At 45.8% G+C, this 27,272-nt stretch overlaps 1 protein-coding gene across 6 annotated transcripts in view; it reads right to left on the bottom strand.

Moving 5' to 3' along the window:
• The window catches only part of RBFOX2 (RNA binding fox-1 homolog 2), a 243,114-nt gene extending 219,292 nt beyond the window's left edge, over positions 1-23,822 (bottom strand). For all 6 annotated transcript variants that reach the window (XM_065397511.1, XM_065397513.1, XM_065397516.1 and 3 more), the window contains exon 1: positions 23,646-23,822. In XM_065397511.1, coding sequence (XP_065253583.1) covers positions 23,646-23,822 — 177 coding nt within the window. The remainder of the gene's footprint in view (positions 1-23,645) is intronic.
• Between the last annotated feature and the right edge of the window lie 3,450 nt (positions 23,823-27,272).

Here is a 27,272-nt window from a genome sequence, read left to right as displayed (position 1 = left end):
ACCAATGCACACTTACAGAAACCAGCAACCCCGACTGACTACCCCACTATAACAGCATCAGAGTCCCTGCTAATTACACACAGCTGGTTGTTCCCTCTGAACATATCTTCCTGGGGCTTACTGCAAGGGGAAAGAGACTAAATCACATGTTCCTGTACAGCCCAGTCTCTAGAGCTTTACACAGAAGAAAACAGACTATTCCTAGTCATTCTCCCTCTGCAACCTACAGCCCTTCCATGTGGAAAACACAGCTACTCTGCCGCTCCAGTAAATATGGGAAAATCAGAAGAAGAAAAAAAACACGCGAGGGGGAGGGATGGACGGGAGGGGAGAAGATGAGGGAAAGAAAGGTTCAAAGGACAGAGAAAGGGGAAAACAGTTTCAAAATTTTCAACCTCAAATATAGTTATTACCTGAATATGGCACTATCCTGCAAAGGGAATTGAGTTTCTAGAAAAGAGGCACAATCAGCACATTGGGCAATCACAGGGGGACTGGCCCTTTTAAGCGCTTATGGGGAAAGTTATTGCTGTCACATGACTAGTGGGCCCTGTGGCTAAATCGGTCCCAGGCCTAGGGATAAAAGAGAAGCTCCCAGAGAGCCAAAGGAGGAGAGAGTGAGCAGACAAATAGAAGCCTGCCTGCCTAGGAGGAAAGGACAGATGTCAGCAGGGCCAGCTCAAAGAAACTGATCAAGGGCTGCAGCCAGCCGGAGTTGCCAACACAGGCTCCAGAAGGAGAGCTGTAAGACTCCTGACCCAAGGAAGAGAACATTTGCCTTGATCATAGCACAGGCCCCAAGGAGGGCTGTGGGATTCCTGACTTATGAAGGAACAAGGTTAGGGACTAAGGAGCCAAAGGGTCTATATTCTGATAACACTTAATAAATAAGACTCCACAAGGGGGATCCTACTTTAAGTATTCTTGCACATGAACCCTGAGAAAGCCAAGGGGAGAACACCTGCAGAACCGTGGTGTGTCACCAGAGGGTAAGATTCAGAATGGCCCCCAGTTGAGGGCAGTAATATCTAAGTGAACATGACTGCATACAAGTTTGGGATGTGAGAGACTCCAGGCTGGGTATGCTGCCCTCTCCACTCAGGTAGTCAGGCTGAAAGTGGGTGACTACCCAGACCCCAGCACATCCCAGATACCTCAACTAATGGAATTAGTTGTAATTTTGCCTCACTGGTAAGGATGGGAGGACATTCAGAAGGGGGCAGCAAATGTTATGATGCCTCTAGAACTCTCTTCCTCTCCCCACTGCAATGGACCCAAATCTGGAAACATTCCCAAAGGTCTGGATTCTTAAACCCAGAAAAGTTTAGACAGTTCCAAGTTTCCAGGCACTCCCATCTTTAGTGTCTATTCAACTCAGCACACCCTGCCACATCTGCTACATGACAAAAGTGCCTCAAGGATTTCCTGAGCTAAGAAGTCTTTCTCAGCCCAATCCGGTTGCCATGCTTTTACATATCCCACATGTTACCCAGCAACCTTCATTTGGTGAGACGATGTGCACAAGCAGCAGTTATAGCAGCTGAGGCAAAAGGTAGCGCCTCCTCACCATGTGCTGAACTGATAGCCTCAAGTTGGTCTTGGCCGGAAATAATTCTTTACATATCTTATACTCACAATGACTCTTCTATTAAATTATTTGTGAATGAGTATTTTAAACCATGGTGGCACCAGGCTTGTGTCAGTGACCTATACTTCTCCATTTCCATCCCTGACACAGTACAGGAACACTCACTGTTCTGTATACATAAACACATAGACTGCTACTCTAGCATGTCTGGAAAGTGAATTGGTACCAGAGAAGTGCTGCTGAATGGGCAAGTGAAAGTGGATGGGGTCCATTGCACTTGCTGGAAGCTCTAGGGAAAAGCTCATTCTCCACCTTCATCCCTTCTCCACAAACAGCAGACTGACAATGCATTGCAGTTTGAGCACAGATGTCCATCCGGTTGTGAAGATTCCTCTGGGGCCTTGAAAAGAGTTGGGTTGCAGTTCACTGGACAAAAAAATCCCAACCTGATCTCAAATCCACAAATAACGCTCTGTAAAATAAGAAAGATAAGGAAGCTCTCTCTGGAATCCTAAGTATTCCCTCTGTTGATCGTTATTCTAGTTTTCCAGGGCTAGGGCCCATGAGGAGTTGTATAGATCTGCATGGGATCTTTGGGAAACAGCAAAGTCTATGTTAGACAGAAAGCACTAAAATTACCTTTTTAAAAACTGAACATAAAATTGATAATTGGCACATTTAGATCAAAGAGTTTGAAAATTTAGATTCTACTGCAAGAACAGCAGCCAGCCCGTTACATTAACTCGTGAATTGTAAAGAAGGGGAAAGAAAAAGGAAGATGAGAGGAACACGAAGCTAACTTCTACTTCGGAACACACACACACATACACATACACACACCTTTTAATTAACAGGAATTACTGCATCACTACATCCAGCAATTTCTCAAATGGCATGTTGGCTGTTCCAAACGAAAAGAAAGAACAGACTTGGTGAGGGAAACAAGGAAGCTTACTCATATGGAACTATCCCCACCCTGACCTTTGCACCACTGCCTCCTGAAATATTATTCACTAAGCTCATCATCCACATTTACTACCAGATCAGATCCCAGGAGATAAAAACCTAAATGTAGAGAGGAAAGTACTTTTTCAATAAGTTAGACATAGAGCAATCCTGACTAAGAGATTTAAAACAGGGCACCAAAAGTCTTCCTCTTCTTCCTGATGTACTCATTTCTAACAAGCAAGAATCAGACATACTGTGGAAGTCATCCCAACTGAGTGAGTCATTACAGCCATCCCAGAAGGGTAAGATCCAGAGGGCAGCTGGAAACAGCTGTTGTGAGAGCAACTGAAATGGGGATTGGAGAGAGAGATCTGAGAAACATGGATTTAAGGTCCAATTTTGCCCATTCTGAGAGGGCTGTTTTATTTTCTTGGTTTGGCAGAAAGATATCCCTTCCCCAATCCCCAGGATTGTGTCCTCATCCAACTGGAACAAAACCATCAGAGCTGACACCATGATGAATTTCTGATCCCAAAAGAAACTCTTACACGATGGACCTTCTGCCGATTAGAGGAGACCTCCTCCAAGTGTCTCCAAGTCACGAAATGGCATCAGTTTCCCAGAAGAGAAGGGAGGAAGAGCCTTCAGAGAGGTGAGGGAAAGCCAGTGTTTTGATATCTAGAGGAGCAGGGCTTTGACAAGTGTGAATAAACTACTTCCTGTATATTACAATTCTGGGATAGGAAGCAGAGTTCCCCCCCACACACACACACACACACACTCACACATTTTAGGGAACTACTGATTCTGTATAGTTTAAAACTGTTCAGCACATGGCTCCGATTCTGCTTCTGTACATTCTCTTAAAGTCAGAAAGAAGGGGAGTTTACTATCAAAAGCATCAGAAAAAAATAGGTATTGGTTGCCTTTATGACCACATGTAATCTGTGGAGAGACAGAAGACTACAGTCACCAGTCAAGGTGTTTCAGCCTTTACACACACGAGATACCATGTCAAAAGTCTAACAGGGCTAGAACAGGCTGCTGCTGGGGACAAGGTGACCTGCTTGAAACCCACTTTTCTATTCCCAGTTCTCACACGACATTCTTTCCACAATAAGAAAATAGGAATTAATTTTCATTATTACCTTCAGCCTGTTAGGCTCAGCAAAAGAAGAGAAGAGGGATATTTATGGAGAAGAGGAGATGGCTGGAAAGAGGCCAGATTCATTTCTTCAACATGTATAGTTTTCTACCTTCAAGACTCAATTTTTGATGGTGCTTTAGTAACAGAGGCTAGGTCTACACTGGGGGGCGGGTCGACCTAAGATATGCAACTTCAGCTACGCGAATAGCGTAGCTGAAGTTGGCGTATCTTAGGTCGATTTACCTGGCCGTGAGGACAGCGGTGAGTCGACCACTGCTGCTCCCCCGTCGGTGGAGTTCCGGAGTCGACGGCAGAGCGATCGCGGATCGATTTATTGCATCTACACTAGACGCGATAAATCGATCCCCGATAGATCGATCACTACCCACCGATCCGGCGGGTAGTGTAGACGTACCCAGAGTCAGATGAGCAGATCTGCCCTGGATGGAAGTAAATCTGAATCTAAAATGGGAGATGTCCCTTCCTAATGATAGGGGTGTGAATCTTTCAATTTGGATTAGCTCATGAGCTAGAAAATAGAACACTCTCAGCCAAACCTTATTAGAAGATATCTCCAGCCTCTCTCCCCTCCATAGCTTGTTCTCTATGACAGCCAGTCTATCAGTCACACAGCTAATCAGTATGGGATACTCTCTCTCCCTCCCCCATCAGTATGCTCCTCCGATGTGCAGCAGTAATTGCCTTTCCTATTAGCCCACAGCGACAACGGCTGCCATGGCAACTGGCAATGATTTTAATAAGTCCAGTCTGTTTTCAAGGGCAGCACGCGCGTGCCGGCGGACGAGAGCATTGCAGACATGCGCTGAGGGGGAGGGGAGCCTGTCATCAGCTGGAAGGTCAGAGTTTAAAACTCAAAGGCAATCAGGGCAGCCACCAAAACAAATATTTTCTCCTCTTTTTCCACAGAGGGAAGAAGAGAGTCCAAATAACATTTTTTTTTAAAAGAGTGTCTATATAGACTACAAAGGTGGGCAGAGGAATACCAATGCCGAGTGAGCAAGGAGCCTCTGCCTACAAGAGCTATGCCCCCCTCCATTGTTCTGCACTGAGGCTAAAACCAGTATTCAGCTGTGCTGAGTACACACACACCCACAGAGTAAGTGTAGATACCGGTTCTCCAAACACCACCGAGAAACAGGAACTTTAAACGCTCTTGGCAGAACAGCCTCTCTTTGTGAGGAACAGCAGCGGCCACCTGGGCAGTAGGGAGACAAATTCTTCAATGGCCTCTCCTTACATAACACTACAAGAGAGTCTCTCCTTTCACTCCCCAATACTGCTGGGTTTCTGAAGGCCAACATGCACTTACTTGTTAAGATCACAGAGGCAAGGGAAGACTGTCACTGCACAGGCCTGAAACATATTGTTAACTCCTCTCCATTCCTGCCCCCACCTGTTGGCTCATGTTGCCTTTCAAAAATACAGATAAGCTACACCCTGTCCTTCCATCCAATCCTCTGCTACAGCCAGCTCACTGGGGGCGGGGGGGGAGAGGACATGACATGATACACTTTACTCTTTGTTGACCATCACTCTAGGAACTCCAGACTGAGTTCTTTCAGCTCACTTCAGCCTCATGCTTAGCACCTCTGAGACATAGCACCTCAGAGACATAGCACTGCTTCTGTGGTCAGTGTTCCTAGTACTAGTGTGCGAATGCTCAAGGACTGGCCTCCATTAAAGCTTGGTCTACACTAGGGATGTTTTCCAAAAGTTTCTCACCATTGCTAATGCCGGTTGAGCATCAACAATGTTAGGAGCGCTAGTGTCTGACTGCCACCACCATTTTAGCCACCATATCAATCAGACAGGGAGCTGAAAATGATGTCGGCAGCCAGTAGACCGTCCTACACTAGAAACCCTGACATTACGAACGCCCGTGTGTTGATAGGACATTAACTATGGTGAGAAATTTTTGAAAGATAGAGCCTTCTGGAGGCACTGGGTCACCAAAGCTGTTCGCCAGCCCATCTGTCAGCTGCTATAGAGGGTCATTTTCTGCTATTCAAGTTGTCACTAATGTCTGAAAGTCTTATCTCTCGGGGCTAGAAATGGAAGAGGAGTAAACATGGAACTTGAACAGAGGGAACAGAGTGGGGAAAATACACCTGTAAATCAGCCATGTGGTTGGGCAATTGCTCCAATCTCTTACAACCTGAACAGCTTTCCTATGCAGAATACTCTGGCAGAGAGCAGGGAGGAAATGGTACAACCTTCTCCATCTCGCCATCCATCTTTCACTTGGAAGAGAGATGGAGAAAAAGTCTACACACACTGCATTCTTTTAATAAGTTACTGGGTTAGAGACACGAAAGGAGCAATCTCTAGGGATAGGGAGCAGTTCCATTATATGTATTTAGTTTTAAGTGAATTTGGTGCTGGCAAGAGTTGCTGGATTTGTAGCCCCTGGAGAAAGAAGTCTTATATTTATGCCCTGGACAGGTACAGCACAGGCAGCAACAGTGCAAGCACACATCATCCTCCTCCACTGTGTCCCCCAACACTGGAGGTTCGTCTTTAAGAGTAAAAGGGGCTACTCACCTTTCAGTTTCTGCAGACAGTCAAAGGAGTCATTAGTGCACGTTAAGAAAGGCTGGCCCAATGGTTAAGATCCAGCCTAGGACTCTGGAGACCTGGCTTCAATTCCCTGCTCCACTGTTAGGTAACAGAGTAGCAGCCGTGTTAGTCTGTATCCGCAAAAAGAACAGGAGTACTTGTGGCACCTTAGAGACTAACAAATTTATCAGAGCATAAGCTTTCGTGGGCTACAACCCACTTCTTCGGATGCATATAGAGTGAAACATTAATTGGCCTCTCAGAGTTGGTAAGACAACTCCCACCTGTTCATGCTCTCCGTATGTGTGTGTATATATATCTCCTCAATATATGTTTCACTCTATATGCATCCGAAGAAGTGGGTTGTAGCCCACAAAAGCTTATGCTCTAATAAATTTGTTAGTCTCTAAGGTGCCACAAGTACTCCTGTTCTTTTTACTGTTAGGTAAATCACTTAGCCTCTCTGAGCTTCTCTTCCCCATCTATAAAACAGGAATAACAGTACCTCCCTACCTCACAAGGGCGTTGTGAGAATAAATCAGGAATGGGCAAACTTTTTGGGCCGAGGGCCACATCTGGGTGGGGAAATTGTATGCAGGGCTGGGGCAGGGGGTTGGGGTGCGGGAGGGAGTGTGGGGTGTGGGAGGGGGTGCGGTGTGCAGGAAGGGGCTCAGGGCAAGGGGGTTGGGGTGCAGTAGGGTGTGGGGAGCAGCAGGGAGCTCAGGGCAGGGGTTTGGGGTGCAGGAGGGAGTGGGGTGGAGGGGGTGCTGTGTGCAGGAAGGGGCTCAGGGCAAGGGATTGGGGCAGAGGAGGGGTGCGGAGTGCAGGAGGGAGCTCAGGGCAAGGGGTTGGGGTGCAGGAGGGGTGCGGGGAGCAGCAAAGGGCTCAGGGCGGGGGTTGGGGTGCAGGAGGGGGGAGGGGTGCAGCAGGGGGCTCAGGGCAGGGGGTTGGGGAGCACAGGGGTGCAGGGTGCAGCAGGGAGCTCAGGGCAGGGGGTTGGGGTGCAGGAGTTGTGTGGCATGTATGAGGGTGTTCAGGGCAGGGAGTTGGGGGGCAGGGTGCAGGAGGGGTTCGGGCTCCGGCCCCGCTTACCTAAAGCGGCTCCGGGGTGGCAGCGGCACACCGGACTGGGGCCAGGGCAGGCTCCCTGCATGCCTGCCTTGTCCCCAGCCCCGCACCACTCCAGGAAGCTCTGCGGCCCCTGGGAGAGCGGGGGCGGAGGATTCCGCATGCACTGCCCTTGCCACGCTTCCAGGTACCTCCCCCGAAGCTCCCATTGGCCGCAGTTCCCCATTCCCGGCCAATAGGAGCTGCGGGGGGGCGTGCCTGGAGGCAAGGGCAACGCACGGAGCCCTATGTCCCCCCCCCCCCCCCCCGCCCGCCCAGGGGCCGCAGGGACGTGGTGCAGGCCGCTTCTGAGAGTGGCGCAGGGCCCACAGCACCACAGGGGGGCAATCCCACGGGCCGGATCCAAAGCCCTGAGGGGCCAGATCCGGCCCGCAGGCCATAGTTTGCCCACCCCTGGGATAAATACATCAAGAACGTGAGGTGCTTGATACTATGGTAATGGGGGCCAGAAAACTACCATAGAATAGAGCCGGGGCGGCCAAACTTACTGAGCCTCCGAGTTGCATACAACAATCTTCAGAAATTCAAGAGCTGGGGTGTTCCTGCCAGGGCTCAGGGCTTCAGTCCTGCAGGGAGGGGGGTCTCGGGGCTTCAGCCCCATGGGAGGTGCCTGCCCAGGCTCAGGGCTTCAGTCTCACTCCTGCTGAAGCCCCAAGCCCCAGCAGGCACACCCTATGGGGTTGAAGTCCCAACCTTCCCTCCCCACTGGGCAGAAGCCAGAGGTGACACATGGGGGGGGGGGGGAAGGGAGGCGACACGTGGGGTCATGTGCCCCCCCCACACACACATTTTTGCCAGGGTTTGCTGGCCCTGCTCAGTCACATGGTGTCACCAAGCCCCCTCCCTGCAGGGCAGCTGCTGGAGCCAGCAAGCTGGCAACTGTGGCCATGGGGAAAGGCAGGGGCAAACAGCTGGGAGCTGCATGGAGAGCTGCTGCTTTTGTTGCTGCCTCTCCCACAGAACAGCTGGGAGTTGCAGGAAGGGGCCACTAAGGGTAAGAAGGGGGGCATGCCTGGAGGGGCATCACTCAAGCTGTTGGGGGAGGATAAACCTTTAAATTGCCCCCCTCCCCCAAGCAGGCACCAGCTGTCTCTAACAAAAGCCCCTAGCCCCACCAGCCCACCGCAAGGCAGAAGCCCTGCACTCTTCTACCCCTCTCCCCCCCAAGTCTGGTAGATGGAGAATGGGGGGGCACCGTTGGGGGGGGCACACTTTAACTGTAAAAGAGCTGCATGTGGCTCCCCTGGATTAGAGGGATATAAAGTGTTACAGTTTTTGTAATGTGGACAATGGCTAACCAGAAAGTGGACCAAACCAACCAACTCACTGGGGTTGAAAATTTTACTAAATAGAGGATTAATCCTACTAAAAAGAAGAAAGAAGCCTGCCAGGAAAAGGGAGGGTACTGGGATTCCTACTGTGCGGCTGTCCCTGAACCATGCTCAAAGGCTCCTTCAGCCTCTGGCTAGTTGGTATCTGACAGAGGAGAGAACTCTCTCCTGCCCCAAAGCCTCAACTCCTTTAGGAGCTGATAAAGGAAAAGGAATTCAAAGGACCGCCTCTACTCTACTTTTCATCCTGCATCCATTTTGGTATTATCATCCTCTCTCATGAACGGTTACACAGGGGCCTCCATTTACTACTGTCCCTCTGCTTTTCCCACAGCAGTATGAGTATCATGCAATTATTGTCAGATTCACTGCTGCCCAGAGGGTTCTCAACTGCAGCAATGAATTGACCAGTTTTGTTAATTTGATTCTGCTACATGGGCAAGCTGTAAGCAAGAACAGAAGCAATGGAGGTGTCTAGCAGCAGACTCGAGAAGACCACACTGTATAGATTCATATTTAGTCGGTTATCTTCACAACCATAGTAGCTAGAGACTCTCTTTTTAATTCAAGTTTAAATTCTGAGGGATTAGGCTTCTCTATGCAAGTGAATTTTTAAACCTTACCAAGTAATTTCCACATAGTGGACTGAACTGCCATCAGACAATGACAACTTTCAATGACTACTAATCTAGGCCTAATCTTAATTCGTACCTCGAGGTGAAAGTCTCTGGAGTCTGCGTTCTACCCCTTGAGCAAGCCGCACTACTTGACCTGGTGTTCAACTGGAAAGTAGCAACCAAGAGATGAAAGGTACCATATCCTACTCCTAATCCCATGAGCCCTCCAGTCCTATAAACCAGCAGTTGTCATTCAGGCTATTCACAATTAATTGTATTCTTTTGCAGTATCTTGACAGTGATAGTTGCCTCCATGATTAAATGACAAACTATATAAAATACTATGCTGTAATGCTTTATACAACAGATCCTGCGCGCGCACACACACACACACAGAGGTCCCTAGCCCCAAGATCGAATAGCCCCTGCATTAGAAGAGAACCCAGGGAAGAGGGAAGGATTCCTAACTAAGAATTGTCCATAGATCTAAAACACATCCCTTCAGCAAGTTCACCGATTTACAGTTCAACTGTAAAGCTCACCAAAACTGCACCCTGTGTGCCCACTTATGCAGAAAACCATACCAAGGTCTGCATTCACACACTGCCCCCCAACAACAGCAATGCCCCATAGCCACTCTTGCCCAAAGGAAGAAACCAGTCATGGGCCTTAAAATCGTGCCTCACAATGCAAGTAAAATATCCTAATAGAAAGACAAACCAAGTAACAGTCTGAACCTCTGAACTCTGCTCAGAATCCAGAAATAGGCTTCTCAAGATAAGTGGAAAGGGGGAATTGATGTAGGATAATGACTATTTTAAACTAATCCTGAGGACAAAGGATGAGTGCAGAATACACATTAGGAAAACACTCAGTTTATACACTCATGTGTGTATTTATTATTGTAGGCAGAGTTGGTAGGGATGCCTATTTTTAAGGTTGCCTAACACATTCCATTATAATTAGACTTGGAAGGATTAGATTTGTATCAGTAAAGGTCAGTAAATGTTGATTTCACTGTGTACACACACATACACACCAAAAAAATATTTCCCATCAATTATACTTGAAATTTACAGATTGGCAAAATAAGAAAAATGTTGCTTGAGAACTTAGAGTTTGATTTAAGGATATTTACTTTGTATATTTTGACACGTGTTGATGACAATTTCTGTTAATAGATATAAAGCTTTAACATTTTGAATCTCAACATCTACTGTCATTAAATAATTATTGTCTGACCCCCTTATCTCTCACCACCACAATTTCCCACAACTGTGAAAATTTAAAATCAACAAAAATAAATAAAATGCTTAGAAACAAACATTGATATTATTGATTATTGATATTATCCAGCAAAATTACCCCCCAAAAAATCAAATTCTGCCAAACCTAATTATAAGATCCTATTTTCAGTTGTTTATGGCTTTCTCAAAATGTAATTGTTCAGGCTGAAATTTTCCATGCTAGATGTCTGCTTCAGAATTTTTAAATTTCAGCAAAAATGGTTCAATCATTTTCTAGAATTAAATTTGGGGAAAATATGTAGTTTTGTCCATGTTAAAAAAATCCATAGACTTTTTTGAAAAGCAGTAAAGCCTCCATCCTTTGGCGCAGTCTTAAAATTTGGCAGGGGCTTGCCCTTGTTTCAGGGATGTGTATTTTGCCATCTCATAAAAATCCACCTAAATTTGGCTAAATTACAAGCCTCCAGAAAATCTGAGTTCAGTAGACACTTGTTAGCTTTTGGCAACTAACTTCTCCAAAGATTCCATCGGCATTAAGCATGCAGCCCAGGAATATAGGGGCTAAGCAAGACTCTCCCTGCAACTGCTTCTGGTGCTGGGCCCAGGGAATGAGACCAAGGAGTCTCTCCCTCCCGTTCTCTCAATGTTGCGCCCAGGCAGTGAGGAGAAGAAAGAGGAAGTAACTTGACTGTAATTGCAGTGGGTGAGGAGCAGAAAGGAGGCAATGACACGCAGGCTGTAACTGGTACATGCTAGAGGACAGGGACAGAACCACCAGAGACCACTCATTCCAGAACCTGAAACAAGATCCAGGATTCCCGAATGTCGACATTCTTCTACTGTGAGCAAATAATTGTAAAACCTACTGGCAACCTGTCTCTCTTCTCCCCCTCTAGTGGCTCTGGTCCACATACAGGCTATCAGTTAGTTACTCTTTTGCTCAAGTGGTAGAGGTCTTTGCTGCTGATCTAAAGCTCCCAGCATTGGAGATGGTGAAGGTCCAGTATGATTCCACATGACAGAAATTGTTTTTCAATCTTCTTTTTTTTTTTAAAGTTATGAAATTATATTCCAAAATTCTGTATTATAAAGTCAAGAATTCAAAAGTTAAGAAAATGCCAGAATTAATGTCCATGCAACCTTAATTCAGCAGCCCCCTTATGCATATGTATGATAAACTCGTTAATTACATGATCACATACTACTTTTTGCACAGTATCCCTGCCTCACTTAGTGCACAGGATGGAGGGTGCTCTGACAATGAATCATGGCTGTGTATGTGAATGAGGCCAGTGTCCATAAGACTCTAGTTTGTTGCAGAAGTTGAAGGCAAGTGGTGAATGAGGCAGGGGACTGCAGGAAAAGAAAAGAGGGCTTTGCAGTTTAGGTGTCTGAATACTGCCCTGGAGAAATAGATTCTATCCCTGCCTCTGACACAAAGTTTCCGTGTGATGCTGGGCAAGTCACTCAAACCAAACTTTTCACAGGTGGTCACTAATTGTGTGTTCCTCATTTTTTAGGTGAGCAATTTGAGACACAGAGGCTCTGATTTGCAGAAGCACACTCAACTGCAAGTGAAACTGATTAGAGCTGTGCATTGAACATATAAAAATGCTAAGTACTCTGAAAAAATCAGACCTTAGATGTCCCAAAGTGGACACCCAAATTTAGTTAACACTTTTGACAATAATCTCTTTGTGCCTCAATTCACCATCTGTAAAGTGGGGATAATACCTCCCTACTGCACAGGGGTTGTTGTGAAGATAAGTTCGTTAATATCTGTGAAATATTCAGATACTATGGTGAATAGTCCTATAGAAAAGCCCATGAGGAAATTAATAATTCTGTATTCAGTGCAGGGTTTGGATGGTGAGCAATAAATAATACATGGGGCCACACAATGGATGATGAGAATAAAAAGAAATATTGAATAGCTATCCATTCAAGATCTGATCCTGCACCCATTTTAGTCAGTGTCAAATCTCCCACTGATTTCAGTGGCCCCAGTGATATGGGCCCCAGTGAACACTGTCCAAATAATATGTGATTATGTAATTAAAGACTGTACCATAATGCATACACACAAAGGAGTTGAATTAAGATTGCACAGGCAACCTCCATTCTTGCATTTCCTAACTTCTTAGTGTTTGACTTTGCCATTTTAACTTTCTGTTAACATATTGCATACAAAAACACTATGTTACAATGGCAGAGTTCCAATATCATGCTTTTCTTTAGTAAGACATTCACGGGATTCAGTTAGCAGCCAAGCCATAAACACATGTTTGTATGCATCTGTGCTCCATTACAACAGTTTCAAAACAAATGCATCATCTTGCTACTTACTTCACTCAATCCCTCACTGCTGGAGCCAGTGTGTTATGATAATGGAGATTTCCTCAAGTTCCTACAAGTTTTCAGGTCTGGACTAGTGGGAGTTCTGGCATTCTATATAGGAGACCCAAGAAGTTCAAGCTCCAGTCCCACATTTCCTGGACCAACATGGACTGGAAATACAGTAGACTGTTCTCGAACGTCCCAGATCACCCAGGGGTTTTAGCACTCATGTTAGAACCCCAGCTTCTCACTGATTGGATTGGCAAAAGCTGCAAGTGCTTGTAGTGAAAGTTAACAAGCAAGTCTTCACTCTGAGCCCAGAATCCTGGAGGAGTGCCACACAAAGAGAGAGTGAGTTTCCTAGAGAATCCCCCAATACTCACAATAAAGGAGAGGTGCCTATGGATCATCCTTCATGCTCACCAAAGAGCATGAGGCTTTCACTCAGAAGTAAAAAGGCAGCAGAGGAAATCGGAGAATCCACACACAGGCTGACTTGGGAGGGGGAGACCCCATCACCAGTATCTTTTCTGGGATAAGACTGATCTAGAGCAGTGTTTCTCAACTGGGGGTAGGCGTTACCCTGGGGGTACTTGGAGGTCTTCCAGGGATACATGAATTCATCTAGATATTTGCCTGCCTTTACAATAGGCTACATAACAAGCACTAGCAAAGTCAGTACAAACTAAAATTTCATACAATGACTTGATTATACTGCTCTATGTACTATACACTGAAATATAAGTACAATATTTATATTCCAATTGATTTTATAATTATATGGTAAACAAGAACGAGAGCAATTTTTCAGTAATAGTGGCTGTGACACTTTTGTATTTTTTATGTCTGATTTTGTAAACAAGCAGTTTTTAAGTGAGGTGTAACTTGGAGGTACACAAGACAAATCAGACTCCTGGAAAGGTTGAGAGCCAGTGATTCTAGAGGGTAGTGCTGAAGCCTCAGTAGTCTATGGCAGGGATCGGCAACCTTCGGCACACGGCACACCAGGGTAAGCACCCTGGCGGGCCGGGCCAGTTTGTTTACCTGCCACGTCCGCAGGTTCGGCCGATCGCGGCTCCCACTGGCCAATGGGGGCTGCGAGAAGCCGCGGTCAGCACATCCCTCAGCCCGTGGCACTTCCCACAGCCCCCACTGGCCTGGAACAGCGAACCGCGGCCAGTGGGAGCCACGATTGGCCGAACCTGCGGACACGGCAGGTAAACAAACCGGCCCGGCCCGCCAGGGGGCTTACCCTGACGGGCCACATGCTGAAGGTTGCCGATCCCTGGTCTACGGTCATCATCATCATCATGTTCCCACTATGCCTCTGGCGTTTAGGGCAGCGACGAAGCTCCTCCACTCCTGTCTGTTTCTGGCAAGTCTTTCAATGGTTCCCCAGCTGTGACCCAGGTTTTTCAGCTCGGCTTCGACAGCTCTTCGCCATGTTGTTTTCGGTCGTCCTCATTTTCGCTTGCCTTCAGGTGTCCATCTTATTGCTACTCTGGTGATGGAATCAGTTTCCATCCGAAGCACATGGCCAATCCATCTCCAACACCTCCTGGCAATGATGGTGCTCATATTCTCTTGGCTGCACTGTGTCAATAGATCTTGGTTTGAGATTGTTCTGTGCCAAAAGATACGGAGGATTTTTCTGAGGCAGGGTGTATGGAATGAAGATAGTTTGGACATGTCATACTTTGTTATTTTCCCCCCGCATTCTGCACTCTTGAAAGTACACAGCTCTGATAAATCTTGAGTTTTGTTTTGCTTTTGTATGGTAGATGGAGCATATTCTACATTAAAGCTCCACTCCCACCCCCCTCAGAGAGGAAACTGCAACCACAGACAAATTATATACCTGTGGTCCCAATTACTGCCTTTTGCTATTATACACAATACTAAATTAAGACTTAAGTGAGGCCTTGGTGGGATTTCACTCCTGGACATCACCCCTGATGGTGGCAATTACTCCAGATGTCTGCAGAATTCTTCTAAAATAACAGAATAGGACAAGCCTCGCAGAAAGCCTCAGCTAACAGAATGCATTCCAGGCCCTGGGAGGAGCCTGATCTAGATCCAGATCCCAGAATCTCAAGAGCCTCTAGGGAAGATAATTTGATATCCACAACACAGAAACGCTACATAAGACCATTTCTTTAGCTCCTCTGTTAGGATTTTAGCCACAAATAGAGGGAAGGGAGAGTTTCAAAACCATCCCCCCTCCTCTGCTTTTTAATAGTACAGGTTCGTCCCATCTTTGCACTAAATAGTATTTTTATTACAGTGGAGGCAATTATGATCAGACAAAACCAACACTGCCATAAAGGAAAATAAACAGTACTCGTCTAACCTATGTCCCTGGAAGAAAGCATCCAATTATCCTGAGCAAAGAATTCTCCCTTGGCAGAGACAACAGGGACACACACAATCAATCACACTGGTTAGCAAGGGGTGGGGGTGGGGTGGATATTCTGCTGTAGAGGAGACCCATCCAAGCAGAAGTCTGAGTCCCACACTTCCTAACTCACATGGACTGGAAACATCCTGTTCCCACATACCCCAGATTACCACGAGGTGCTAGCGTATAGGGTCCCAGTCTCTCAGTGACTGAGCCAGCAGAAGCCGCAAGAGCTTTCCTTGCACTGCCCTATAGGAGGCCCATGTTCAAGTCTAGGTACCATTCCTCACGAAATAAACTAGGAGCATCTTCCACAACTCCTGCTGCCTTACCAGAAGGTTAAGCCATCTGAGCACATCATATCTGTCCATACAGCTACTGTCCCAGTCCAGTCCAGTCCAGTCCAACAACAGAGCCACTTTGGTAGCATTCACTAGGTACAGTACCATATGTCTGGGTGACCAGGCAGATGACAATGGTACTGGGATCGTTCACAAGCTCCTGCCTAAAAATTTGGAGACAGCCCACAAGCGGGAATCCACATTACAAAACAGTCAAACAGACATTTTTAAGTAAAGCCCAGTGCATAGCAAGGGTTGCAATAGGTTGAGTCAACATAGCCATAAGTATAGAAATGTGTATATAACTGCAAAACTGATACGGGGGGGGGGGGAGTGTTTTGAGAAAATACAGAGCATTTTTTCTTAAATTCAGAAGTGTTTGTGGTCAAAATGAAATTCACTGGAGAGCAGAGGGAGTTAAGACCCAAAACTCAGCCAAGTGGCTTTAATCCCTAAACGGTGGGATTATCTCATGACAGCTACACTCCAGAGTCACCTCAATACCACTGCAAAATGTAGATCAACAGAATGCTTCAGTGAACTGGAACTGGTTAGCTCTAATTGCCTCTCTCACTTTACTTCTGGATGCTCCTCTAATCCCTTAGCTGAAATATCTCAGAAGAGGCTTTTTACACACACACACACAAATGCAGTCAATTAATATTTCATATGGGGAAATTAAATATTAGGTTGCCATGCCACCCAAAGCACCTGCTAATCTCCTCCCAGACCTTTTGCTCTCTTACTTTTACACCCAGTTATACAGGACAGCTCAGACTTTATCAGACTCACCAGTTGATTGAATGACAGTCTTGCCTATACTGAGAATTTTCAGCACTTCTCCCACCATTAGTCCAGCCCCAGTTTGACCCCAGCAGTACTAGCAACAGTGGAATCACTAGTGTATACTAGGCATTTGCATTTTTTCAGCTGTGTCATCTGCACCCCATGTAAACTAATGTTTTCACTATAATGCTAGACCAACAATGGGAAAATCCTCAGTGTAAATACAGCCACAGATAGAGATTGGAGTAAGGCAGGAAGCCAGCATGTGACTCTGGCTTCTTACAATCCTCAAGCGACTAGTGCAGGGGTGGGCAAACTACAGTCCATGGGCCGGATTCGGCCTGCCACCCGTTTTAAGCCAGCCCTCAAACTCCCGCTGGGAAGCGGGATTTGGGGCTTGCCCCGCTCCGGCGCTCCAGCTGGGGCGCAGGGTTGGGGACCACTCCACGCAGCTCCTGGAAGCCACGGCATGGCCCTCCTCCGGCTTCTACGCACTCCAATGGCCCCCTCCAGCGCTCCAACGGAGAAGGGACATGACGCTGCTTCCGGGAGCCGCTTGAGGTAAGCACTGCCTGGAGCCTGCATCCCTGAGCCTTTCCCCACGCCCCAACCCTCTGCCCCAGCCCTGATCCCCCTCCCACCCTCCGAACCCCTCAATCCCAGCCCAGAGCCTCCTGCACCCCAAACCCCTCATCCTCAGCCCCACCCCAGAGCCCGCAACCCCAGCCAGAGCCTGCACTCCTTCCCACATCCCAACCCCCTGCCCTAGCCCTGATCCCCCTCCCGCCCGCCAAACCCCTCAATCCCAGCCTGAAGCACCCTCCTGCTCCCTAAACCCCTCATCCCCAGCCACACCCCAGAGCCCACACCCCCTCCCATACCCCAACCCCAATTTTGTGAGCATTCATGGCCCACCATACAATTCCTATTCCCAGATGTGGCCCTCGGGCCAAAAAGTTTGCCCACCTCTGGACTAGTGCCTCCTTCTCCACAACAACTATGAAACCCGAGGTGTGAACTCAAGTGTATTGTGAAATGGAGATTCCGCAAGTGAAACCACTGGAAATAACACAGAGTACCACTCACAAGGGAAGCCTGGAAGGCTGGCATTCTGGTTCATTATGATACCCTGGTTATGAACCTCATTGGCTAAGTGGGCAATAAAGTTTTCAAAATGGCCACAACGATCCCAGGATTTCTGTGAAATGCAAACATCCAGCTTTTTCTAATTGGAAATATTATAAAATAATTGTTCATAGAGCACCCAACCGTATATGGAAAGAAAACAGCCCCCAGAAGAACCAGACCTTGATTTGGCTTCTAGACTTGCAATTCTGGCTATCACCTTTAAACACATACCTCTAAAATCCAGAGAAATATTGACAGACTCTCTTGGTGTTCTACTGCATCAGTCTGATTTATCCGGGGCTTTCCTATCTTCCTGAATGAGGAGGGAAAGAGCCAGCTATAAAGAGCTGCCGGCTTCTCTACCAGTCACAGCCTTCAGTCTATTCCCAAAGGCTCCCTTTAAACTCGGGGAAGAATATATAAAACCTTCCCAGGTTTCACCTATGAGGCAACTATAACATCCATATAGAGATTCTAAAAAACCCAGAGAATAAAAGTGAACAGAGAAATAATTATGAACCAGAGGATGGTTTATTATGCACCTCCACATCAGCATGAATATGCCTGTCCACATCAAAAAACTTCTATAAACCCACAGTCTCCCAGTTAAACTCCCTTTATATCCCTCATTGAACCTCAGACAGGGGTTAATACAGAAAATGAAGCTCAGTTCTATCTAAGAATATTCTACATTCCTGGTATCCCTCATACAGAGATGGCCACTGAGTAAGTGACAGAAAAGAGGGAAGTCCAAGCCCAGTGTGCACCTTCTACAGTATTCTCCTTAAACTATCTGCTCCTCTTTGTCGGAGTTAGAGAACCTGGTAACCAGCCAGCTTCCTAGGGATGCACCCATACCACAAAAGGGTGGATCAACTAGACTCTTCCTGCCTATTACAGTCCCAGTCAACTTTTCTCCTTGCAGAATCCAACCCAGTCTTTGGAAATTTGTTACCAGAGATGCAAGAATGGCAAGAAGGAGAAAAAGCATCATTAGCATTGAAAACATCAGTGGCCTGCTTAGCACACACCTTACTTAAAGATCCATTAATGCCCAGTTAGATTTATAGCTGACAAGAGGCAATTCCTTTTACCTGCCTCACAGAGATACTGAATGCAGGTGCCATATGGGTCGTTCCCAAAAGAAATCTGCTGTAAAATAAAGTCTCCAGACAGATTTTACTAGCAGATTCATAGTACCACCACCACCACCAGTACCAGGTTCCTCACCCACAGAAGCAAAAATATTTTAATTCACAAAACAAGGCAAATTCAGATAGATAGTTACCCCCAAAATTAAGTGGAAAACACAAAAGGGTGGTGTGGGTGAGTAATTCAGCCCCTTCACAGGCCAATCAGAAGAGAAGCACTTGGACATTTTCTCCAGCGGTGGCCAAGAACCTGTGCATCCCACTTGGCTGGCATTCCTTTAATGCCACAATGAAGAGGGCAGGGAGGACATGTCCAACTCAATGTTTTCCATGCTAATGATGTTTTTCAATTCCAATCTTCTCCCCCCATTTTCTCCTAGAGAAGGAGAAAGAGTGCACACTTCCCAGTTCAATGCCCCATTTCTCTCCTCCAACCCAGCACAAAAATAAAAGATGTGCTTGTCTCAGTGGCACTCTTCCTTCAATCAGAACAACAGGCAACCTCTTGGAGAAGTAGTGGATCAAGGTCAAGCAGAGGGACTGGTGCTCAAGTGAACCAATGAATCACTACTTCGGAACAGCAAAACCCCCAGAAAAGAAAGTTACATTCTTACACCACAGTATTTAAATGGTTAATAGATGAAGCAACAACGCACTTGGGACTCTGTTTAAAAAGTTTGCAAACGCATCCAAGCCCTCCCAGGACACATTACTGGCCCAGTACAGCAGATATGCCACTTACAGGCCACAGGGAGACAGAAGCAGCTTATGTTGGACCTTCTGCTGCGGCTAATTCTTTCCCCCTCCCACAGCCTGATTAACAGAAATATGTCCGATTCAGATACCAGCTATGATCCGATTTGTCCCAATCCCAGCTCAAGCGGCTTTACACCACCCTACTAACAAGATCAGCACCGGCCAAACAGGGCTTATCCAGGCTGATCAGAGATGGATTAGATAATGAAACCCTAACTGTGTAAGCTGTCTGCTAGTGCCAGGGCTGAGAGAGAGAGTGAAGAATAAGAAACTCAATATACTTAGGGGTTACATTAGCACCTAACGCACACTTTGTCCCCAGCATTAGACTCTCAATATCCAGTTACTATCTTGAGTCTCTCTTTGTGACCTAGTTTTTCAATTCTATATAAACAGACAAAAAAGCATCATTAGGTTTATGGAAGCGTTACGATTTTTCAGTAATTGGGAGTTGATTTATTACAACATTACGCTCTTCTTCTTTATTCTGATTCACTGTCTACCTAACGGTGACATTAATATGTAATGCTTTAACATAAAGGAAATTGTGATAGCTATGGCAGTTCAGGACCCCTTCACAACCTTTACAAGCTCTACAGGCACAGAGTCTCAACATTTTGAAGACAGCAGCTACAAAGCTTAGTACCTCTGGAATAGTAACTAGAGACTGTAAAAGACCTGCAGGAGCCACAACGTAAGGTCACTGGTTTCACATTATTTCTAGCTTCCATAAAACCTCCGATACTGATCCTATATATGTGCAATTCACAACTTCTGCGAGCATCATGCCTAACTTTTACATGGAGGATTTGCTAAAAAATTAGTGACTTCAAAAGTTAAAAGTGTCTGGGCACTCTTTCTCGTGATGGAAAATCAAGTACTAAGTTTTTGCATTAAGGCATTGTAGTTATAAGGATAAATTTCCAAAACATTAAGAACCACCATTTTTTCTAAAAACAATAACTCAAAAATTACTTGTCTGATTAGCCTCAAACTTTCCACTGGCCCACTCCCAACCACCAAAAAAAACCTTCCAAAAAAAAACAAACAAACCACTCTCGTCTGGCCTAAAAATCATGTGAAACTTCAGATCAAAAGGACTTTTACTGTAATTTTTTTCCTGTGTTGCTAGAATTGTATGTCTGTCTACATTACCTGTATGGAAAACATTCATATATATTATTATTTAATATTTGTATTGTGGTAGCACTTAAAGGCCCCAATCAGGGAATAGGGTCCTATTACGATAGGCACTGTACACACACATAACAAAAATACATTCCCTGCCCAAATTTAGGTGGGCCTTTTTCATATGCAAAAGTTGCACCAGTTCAATTTAAAACCTGAGTTTATTTAAATCAGAGCAAACGCCTGTGTGAACAAACATATTGGTAAACTAACTGTAAACCAAATTAGCCACCATTATTTAACCAAACCAGTGCATCTCATGTGTGTACACAAGAACGACGACATATGTCCTGGCTTTCAACTCCTAAAAGCTGGAAGAAGTTCATATCAGACTGTTCATGTATTCATTCATAATTATCAAGCTAGATGCAATATACAAGTTTCCCTTCTATTATGAGCTGCTTTTCCAGTGCACTCACGCATAGTCTTCACACGTCAAGACCTTTATACCAGGGAAAATATCATGGCAACCAGGAATGAAGAGGGAAGTGTGTGCTTCCTGGCAGCCCCTGGAGGAGCAGGGGGCATTACAAATTGAATGTGTGATGTTCCAAATCAAGTTCAGTTGATATAATGGTGTGAGAAAGGAGGGATACGAAGGAAAATGGGGGTTGAGTGTGACAAGACAGAGAGAGAGAGAGAACCAGGAAGGGCCAGATACAGGAGATCTCCAAACAAATACTTCCTGCTGCAAGGTAGTTAAAAAAAAAAGTCTCCAGCATCCAATCTGGAAATAACCAGAAAATAAAAGTGAGGAAAAATTGTGTTGGCACTTGGGAAGGGGTCAGGAGAGAAACATGTTAAATGGGACACAAATCTCCCTTCAGAGACTATTAACAAGAACCACAAACCCAAGCAGGAATGAGAGCAGAAAAAAATATGATGAATAAATCACGTTGTTTTCAAAGAGTTCCAACACATCCAGAGCAAGAAATAGCACAAGTAGCACTGAGACCACACGCTTACTTCTCTAGCAGAAACACATTGTGTAAAATATCTCCAGAGAGAAAATAAAAATAAAAACACTCCAAACAAATGCATCTGAAAAAGGAGAGAACATTTCATTAATGATGATCAAAACATACAGGGGCAAGAAGATAGAAGACTCTTTCGTGTGCTGACATGTCTGCCTTCAAACTCTAATAATAAGTGGTAGTGCTCTTTTTGCCAATCCTGGGAACAACCCACATATGATGCAGAAATACCCTCTCTTGTTTATCAGCTGCACCTCCAATTAGACATTATTTACAAACACACAAGAGCAAGATCTGACCAAGTGTCATTGATTATTAGAAACACACATGCACGATGGCCGAACCATTTGCCTTTGCCACTCCCATCCGTAGCATCTCCCAGGGCAGCGCTGCCATTACACAGACTGTGATACAGTACACAGAAGCTACAATCAGAGGGAGGTATCCAGCCGTGTGGGAATGAAAGGCCCAGTGAAGAACAAACAGAAACAAGACTGTCCCCAGAAGAAATGTACCCTTGATAAATTAAAATAGTACATTGTGATGACGTACCCATGTGAATTCATAAACTCATGCCCATCTATATCTATGGGAGAGTAGGCTCTAAGATTACAGACCAGATCCTCCTTGTTCCCTCATGTTATCCAAGCCACCTCTGCTCCATACACTAATACTCCAACCCCAAAATGCCTCTTCCCATCCTGTAAACTAGCACTGAACTCCTATTTTCTATATTCTCCCATTCATTAAAAACTGGAAAAAGCAGAAGAAACAGCAACAACAACAAAAGTAGTAAATGAAGTCCACAATAAGCAGCTGTCACCAATCTGAGGCACCCAAGATAGAAATAGGCATCCAGTGACTCAGTGCAACAGACATAGTGATTTGGCAAAAGAAAATATGTTAATGGAGGGCAGCCCCCACATTGGATACCAACAATTCTACAACAGTCTTTGCAGTTTGAGATATTACCACACCTTTAACATCAGAAAAGTCAGTACTTAAAAATCAAAACTATAGGATGGAATGGCGTATTTTTAAGGTTGTGTTAATTTTTTTTAATAAATAGGCATATGGAACAGTAAAAGACATCAACTTGAAAATATCAGGTCTGAAAACCCTATACATTCTCGTTATAAATAATACCTCAGATTACTATTAACAACTAGATGAACAAAATATGTCTCTATTTTTATCCAGTTTGTTTACATTGTGCATTTGAAATCACTTTGCATGTGATCAGTTTCACAATTTCTCTTATATAGCCCCATCAGTTTCTTCATTGTTGAGAAGACCCTTACAAACATCAATAGAAGGGGGGAAACAACCAAACAAAAACCTGTATACATTTGTTTTTAAAGGAATTAAAAAAAAAAATAAGACCCATTATTTAAGAGAGTGCTAGCAAAAATAACAGTTTGAAAACTAAGTGTGCCTTTAATCGAAACACTGATATCCTTAGGGGCACTCTCCAGAATCAGCACTGTATTCTCCATTAGAATCAGTAACTTTTTGGATTATGTTCGGCACTGGACAAGGAAGAGCGAAAACACCTCTCGGAAAACTGGCTTCATTTCTGCTGCAGGGAACATGAAGCTGCTGGTGGGGAATTGACCCACGACCCAAATCAACTCCACATCGCCCTCCAATCTCATTCCCCTACCTGTCCTGGGCCAGCCCATGCCCCCCGGCTCCGGAGAGTGTCCCATCCCTGCACAGGTCAGCACCGGCCTCCTCCTTCCCGCAGCCTACCTGGCCGGCTCCTTTCCCCCCGCTCTCCCGAGCCGGTCCCCGCGGTCATCGGCCCGACCGGGTGCCCCCAGAGGATCTGGTCCTGGTCCCGATCCCGCCGCTCCTCCGATGCAAGGCTCTCGCTGACCCACACAACCCAGTTACGTGTCCCCAGCTGGCGGGTGCCCCCCGAGCCTGCACCGACCCCCCCCTCCCGCTCCGCCTGCCGGCCCCCCAGCGCAGCCTGCCCGCTCGGCCCGGGGCCCCGCTACCTGCATGCCGCCGCCTCCGCCCGCCTCCGCCTCTGTCCTCAGCCGCTTGCTGTGGCCGGTCTCGGCGCCGTCCCCTCCGGGCATGGGCTGCTCCAGCTCCGGCTCCCGCTTCACGCCCCGGGGGGCTCCGCCGCCGGGGAGAAGCTGCTGCTGCTGGGGCTGGGTCCCCTCCGCCATCCGAGCCGGACCCCCCGGCCGCCCCGCGTCCCCTGGGGGAGCCGCCGCAGCCGCACACTGGCGATAGGGTCCCCGCTTGTCGCGATAGCCCGGTGGCGCTGCGGGCCCGGCGCAGCCGGGGCAAGGGTCAGGGAGCGGGCTCCGGCGGCTCAGGAGCAGCACAGTCCGTCCCACAGCAGCCGCTCTGCCGAGCTAGTCGGGCCGGCCACGGGAGAGGGGGAGGAGGCGGCGGCGGGAGCAGCAGCCGGGGAGGGGAGGGGCCGGAGCCCCTCGGCTATCTCCGGAAACGCCAGCTCGAGAGCCGAGGCGGCACTACCCCCGCTCGGCAACCTTCGGGAATGGGGAGGGGCGGGGCCTCGGCAACCTTCGGGAATGGGGAGGGGCGGGGCCACACACAAAGCAGAGGGTACTTCGAGCCTGGGTGCCCAGAGGGTAGGGGGAGTCTGGGGCAGTTCTGTCCCCAGGGGCGGAGTCTCCCCTGCCCCAGCAGGGTGGTTGGTTCAACGTCCAGCACGGGCACACCTGCCGCTGCTTTGTGTAATGGTCCCTGAATGGTGAACCCCACTCAGCTCTTGAGCCCTGGGGCGGTGAGATCCGTGCCTACCTTAGCTGCCCCGTGGTAGTTTTCAACGTGTGTTGCCTTTTAACTTCCTGGCATGTCTGCATGTTCTAAGGTTATGAGTGACAGGAGCCACCTCCTGTGCGTAGCTTATTAGTCCCTGAGATGTGTATCTTTGGCATGGCCCCAATTGTTTGTCCCCGGGCTGGACTACACAGTCCCAATCGTTTCAGTCTCTCTTAATACATAAATCTGTCCAGGTCTCTACTCATTTTCACTGCCTGGCTCGGAACTATCTCCATTTCTACTACATCTTTTTTGAGGTAGGGTGACCAAAAGTGAATACAGCACTCTAGGTGAGGACAAACTCTCAACTTACATAATGGCATGAAAATTAGGGCTGTCAATTAGCTACAGGTACCTGAAGCAAATAACAAAAAACAAATTAACTAGATTTTAAAAAGTTGCAAGTACTCATGGTTTTAATCACACAGTTAATAAAAGAATATCAATTTAAATTTATTATAAATATTTTGATGTTTTTCTACATTTTTAAATCTACGGATCTCAGTCACAACACAGAATACAAAGTGTATAGTGCTCACTTTATATTCGTTTTATTATAAATATTTACACTGTAAAAAGATAAACAAAATAAATAGTATTTTTCAATTTACCTCATACAGGTACTGGAGTGCAATCTCTTTATTGTGAAAGTACAACTTACAAATATTTTTTACATAACTGCCCTCAAAAACAAAATATAAAACTGCAGAGCCTACAAGTCCACTCAGTCCTACTGCTTGTTCAACCAATTGCTAAGACAAGTTTGTTTACATTTACAGGAGATAATGCTGTCTGCTTCTTATTTACAATGTCACCTGAAATCAATCAAATCAATATATTTGAAAATGTAAAAAACAAAATCCAAAAATATTTAAATTGGTATTCTATTATTGTTTAACTGTGTGATTAAAACTGTGATTAATCGTGACTTTTTTAATCTCACAATTGTGATTATTCTTTTAATCGTTTGACAGCCCTAATTAAAATATTTTCAGGCCTGTTCTTTATATGATACAACTTTACTTGTTTTTCTGTCCACTGCAACACATTATGAAGAGGTTTTTGCTGACTATTCATAATGACCAGATCGTCTTCCCATGTGATTTAACAGTTGCCTTAAAACCCAGCAATGTGTATGAGTAGTTCAAATCATTCCTTCAAATTTGCTTCTCCTGGCATTTCTTAATATTTAATTTCCATTTACCACTGGGCTCCCATTTACCTGTCTTGGTTAGGTACATCTGGAGTTTGTCATTCTTATCTAGTCTTGACTAGATAATTTGACTAGCTAGTCCTGAATAAATAATTTGATGTCAGGTGCAACGTTTGCCACCTCACTGTTCATCTCCTTTTCCAGATAATTAATAAACAACATTGAACCTAGAAAGAAATCTAAACATGCACCAGTGTTAATCATTTGTCGTCATCTTGAAAACTGACCATTTTTTCCTACTCTGTTACCTGTTGCTTCAGGCGTGTTGACACAGGAAAGTTCTACCAGTTGTATTGGTATAATTTTACCAGTACACTTAAATCAGTATAATTGTACCAGCACAACTCCCTGTGTGGACACTCTTATTCCAGTTTCAGAGTGGCTTTTTCTGGTTTATCTTAAACCCTTTCCAATGTGACATAAGCTAAATTGGAAAAAAGGCACTGTTAGGCCTGGTCTATACTTAAAACTTCAATCTAGCTACAGTACATAGCTCATGCCCAGTGCAATGTAGTCAGGTCAACCAAATGTTCACTGTAGATGCAGCTTGAATTCTTCCATCAACGTAGCTCCCACCTCCCAGAGAGGTGCATTAACTACATCAACAGAAAAAACCCAATCTGTCAGTGTAGGAACGTTTTCACCCCTCAGCTCCCTACACTACTGGAGCACAGCTGCAGCACCATAACTATGCTGCTGTAGCATAGGCATATCCTTATACTGGAATAAGAGTGTCCATACAGGGATTTATACTAGAATAACTATATTGGTTTTAATTCTCAAGTTAGGGTTTACCGGTATAACTTGCCAGTGTGGATTAGCCCATAGGCCTTGTCTACATGAGAGGTGGTGTTTTTGTTTTTGTTTTTTAAACTGGGTGAGGCCAGAGCTTCCAACCCATTTTGTTTGCTATTTGATACATTTTCAAATAGAGACCAGTGGAAACCATGCAATTATTTACCCTTCGTTTTGTTTCAGTATCTGAAGTTGTTACATAGGAATGTCTAGTTTTGGTACTGGAATAGGTCACTGGTCCACCTGGCTGGGCATCCCACCTCTGCCAGTGACCACTCACTGATGCTTCAGAGGAAGAGGGGAAAAAAACCTATAATGGATCTAGCCAGTAGTGCACGTGGTTTAAGAAGAAGTCCTTCTTGACTCCACAGATATCAGTTTATGCCCTGAAACCTGAGAATTGATTATCCTATCTCAGCATATCTCTACAACTGTTACTATTGATCTTCATGAAATTATCCAGCCACTGGCTTCTGAATTCCAATTACAATATTTGACTCCAGCCCTCCCATGTGCGACACTTTTCCTGATCCAGAAATTGTTTTCAAGGTCAAGTTAAAAATAATTTAAACTAATATATTTTTGCTGTGATGTGCCAGTTTGTGAGGACATGATAATCTCTGTATTCAATAGCAGTAAACCTACATGGAATAGCACATACCCAGAGGAAGCTTAGATGCAGTTTCTGTCTGCCAGCATGCCAAGGGTAAGTGCTTGGCCCAGTCGTCTTGATTAGATTCCACATGAAAAGGCATGTCGAGGAAGATTCAACTAAAGTGTTAGATGAAAGCCTTCTGATATAGGCTGGGAATGGAGA

The sequence above is a fragment of the Emys orbicularis genome, chromosome 1, assembly GCF_028017835.1.
Source record: "Emys orbicularis isolate rEmyOrb1 chromosome 1, rEmyOrb1.hap1, whole genome shotgun sequence".
Classification (NCBI taxonomy): domain Eukaryota; kingdom Metazoa; phylum Chordata; order Testudines; family Emydidae; genus Emys; species Emys orbicularis.
This window is presented reverse-complemented; position numbering and strand designations above follow the sequence as displayed.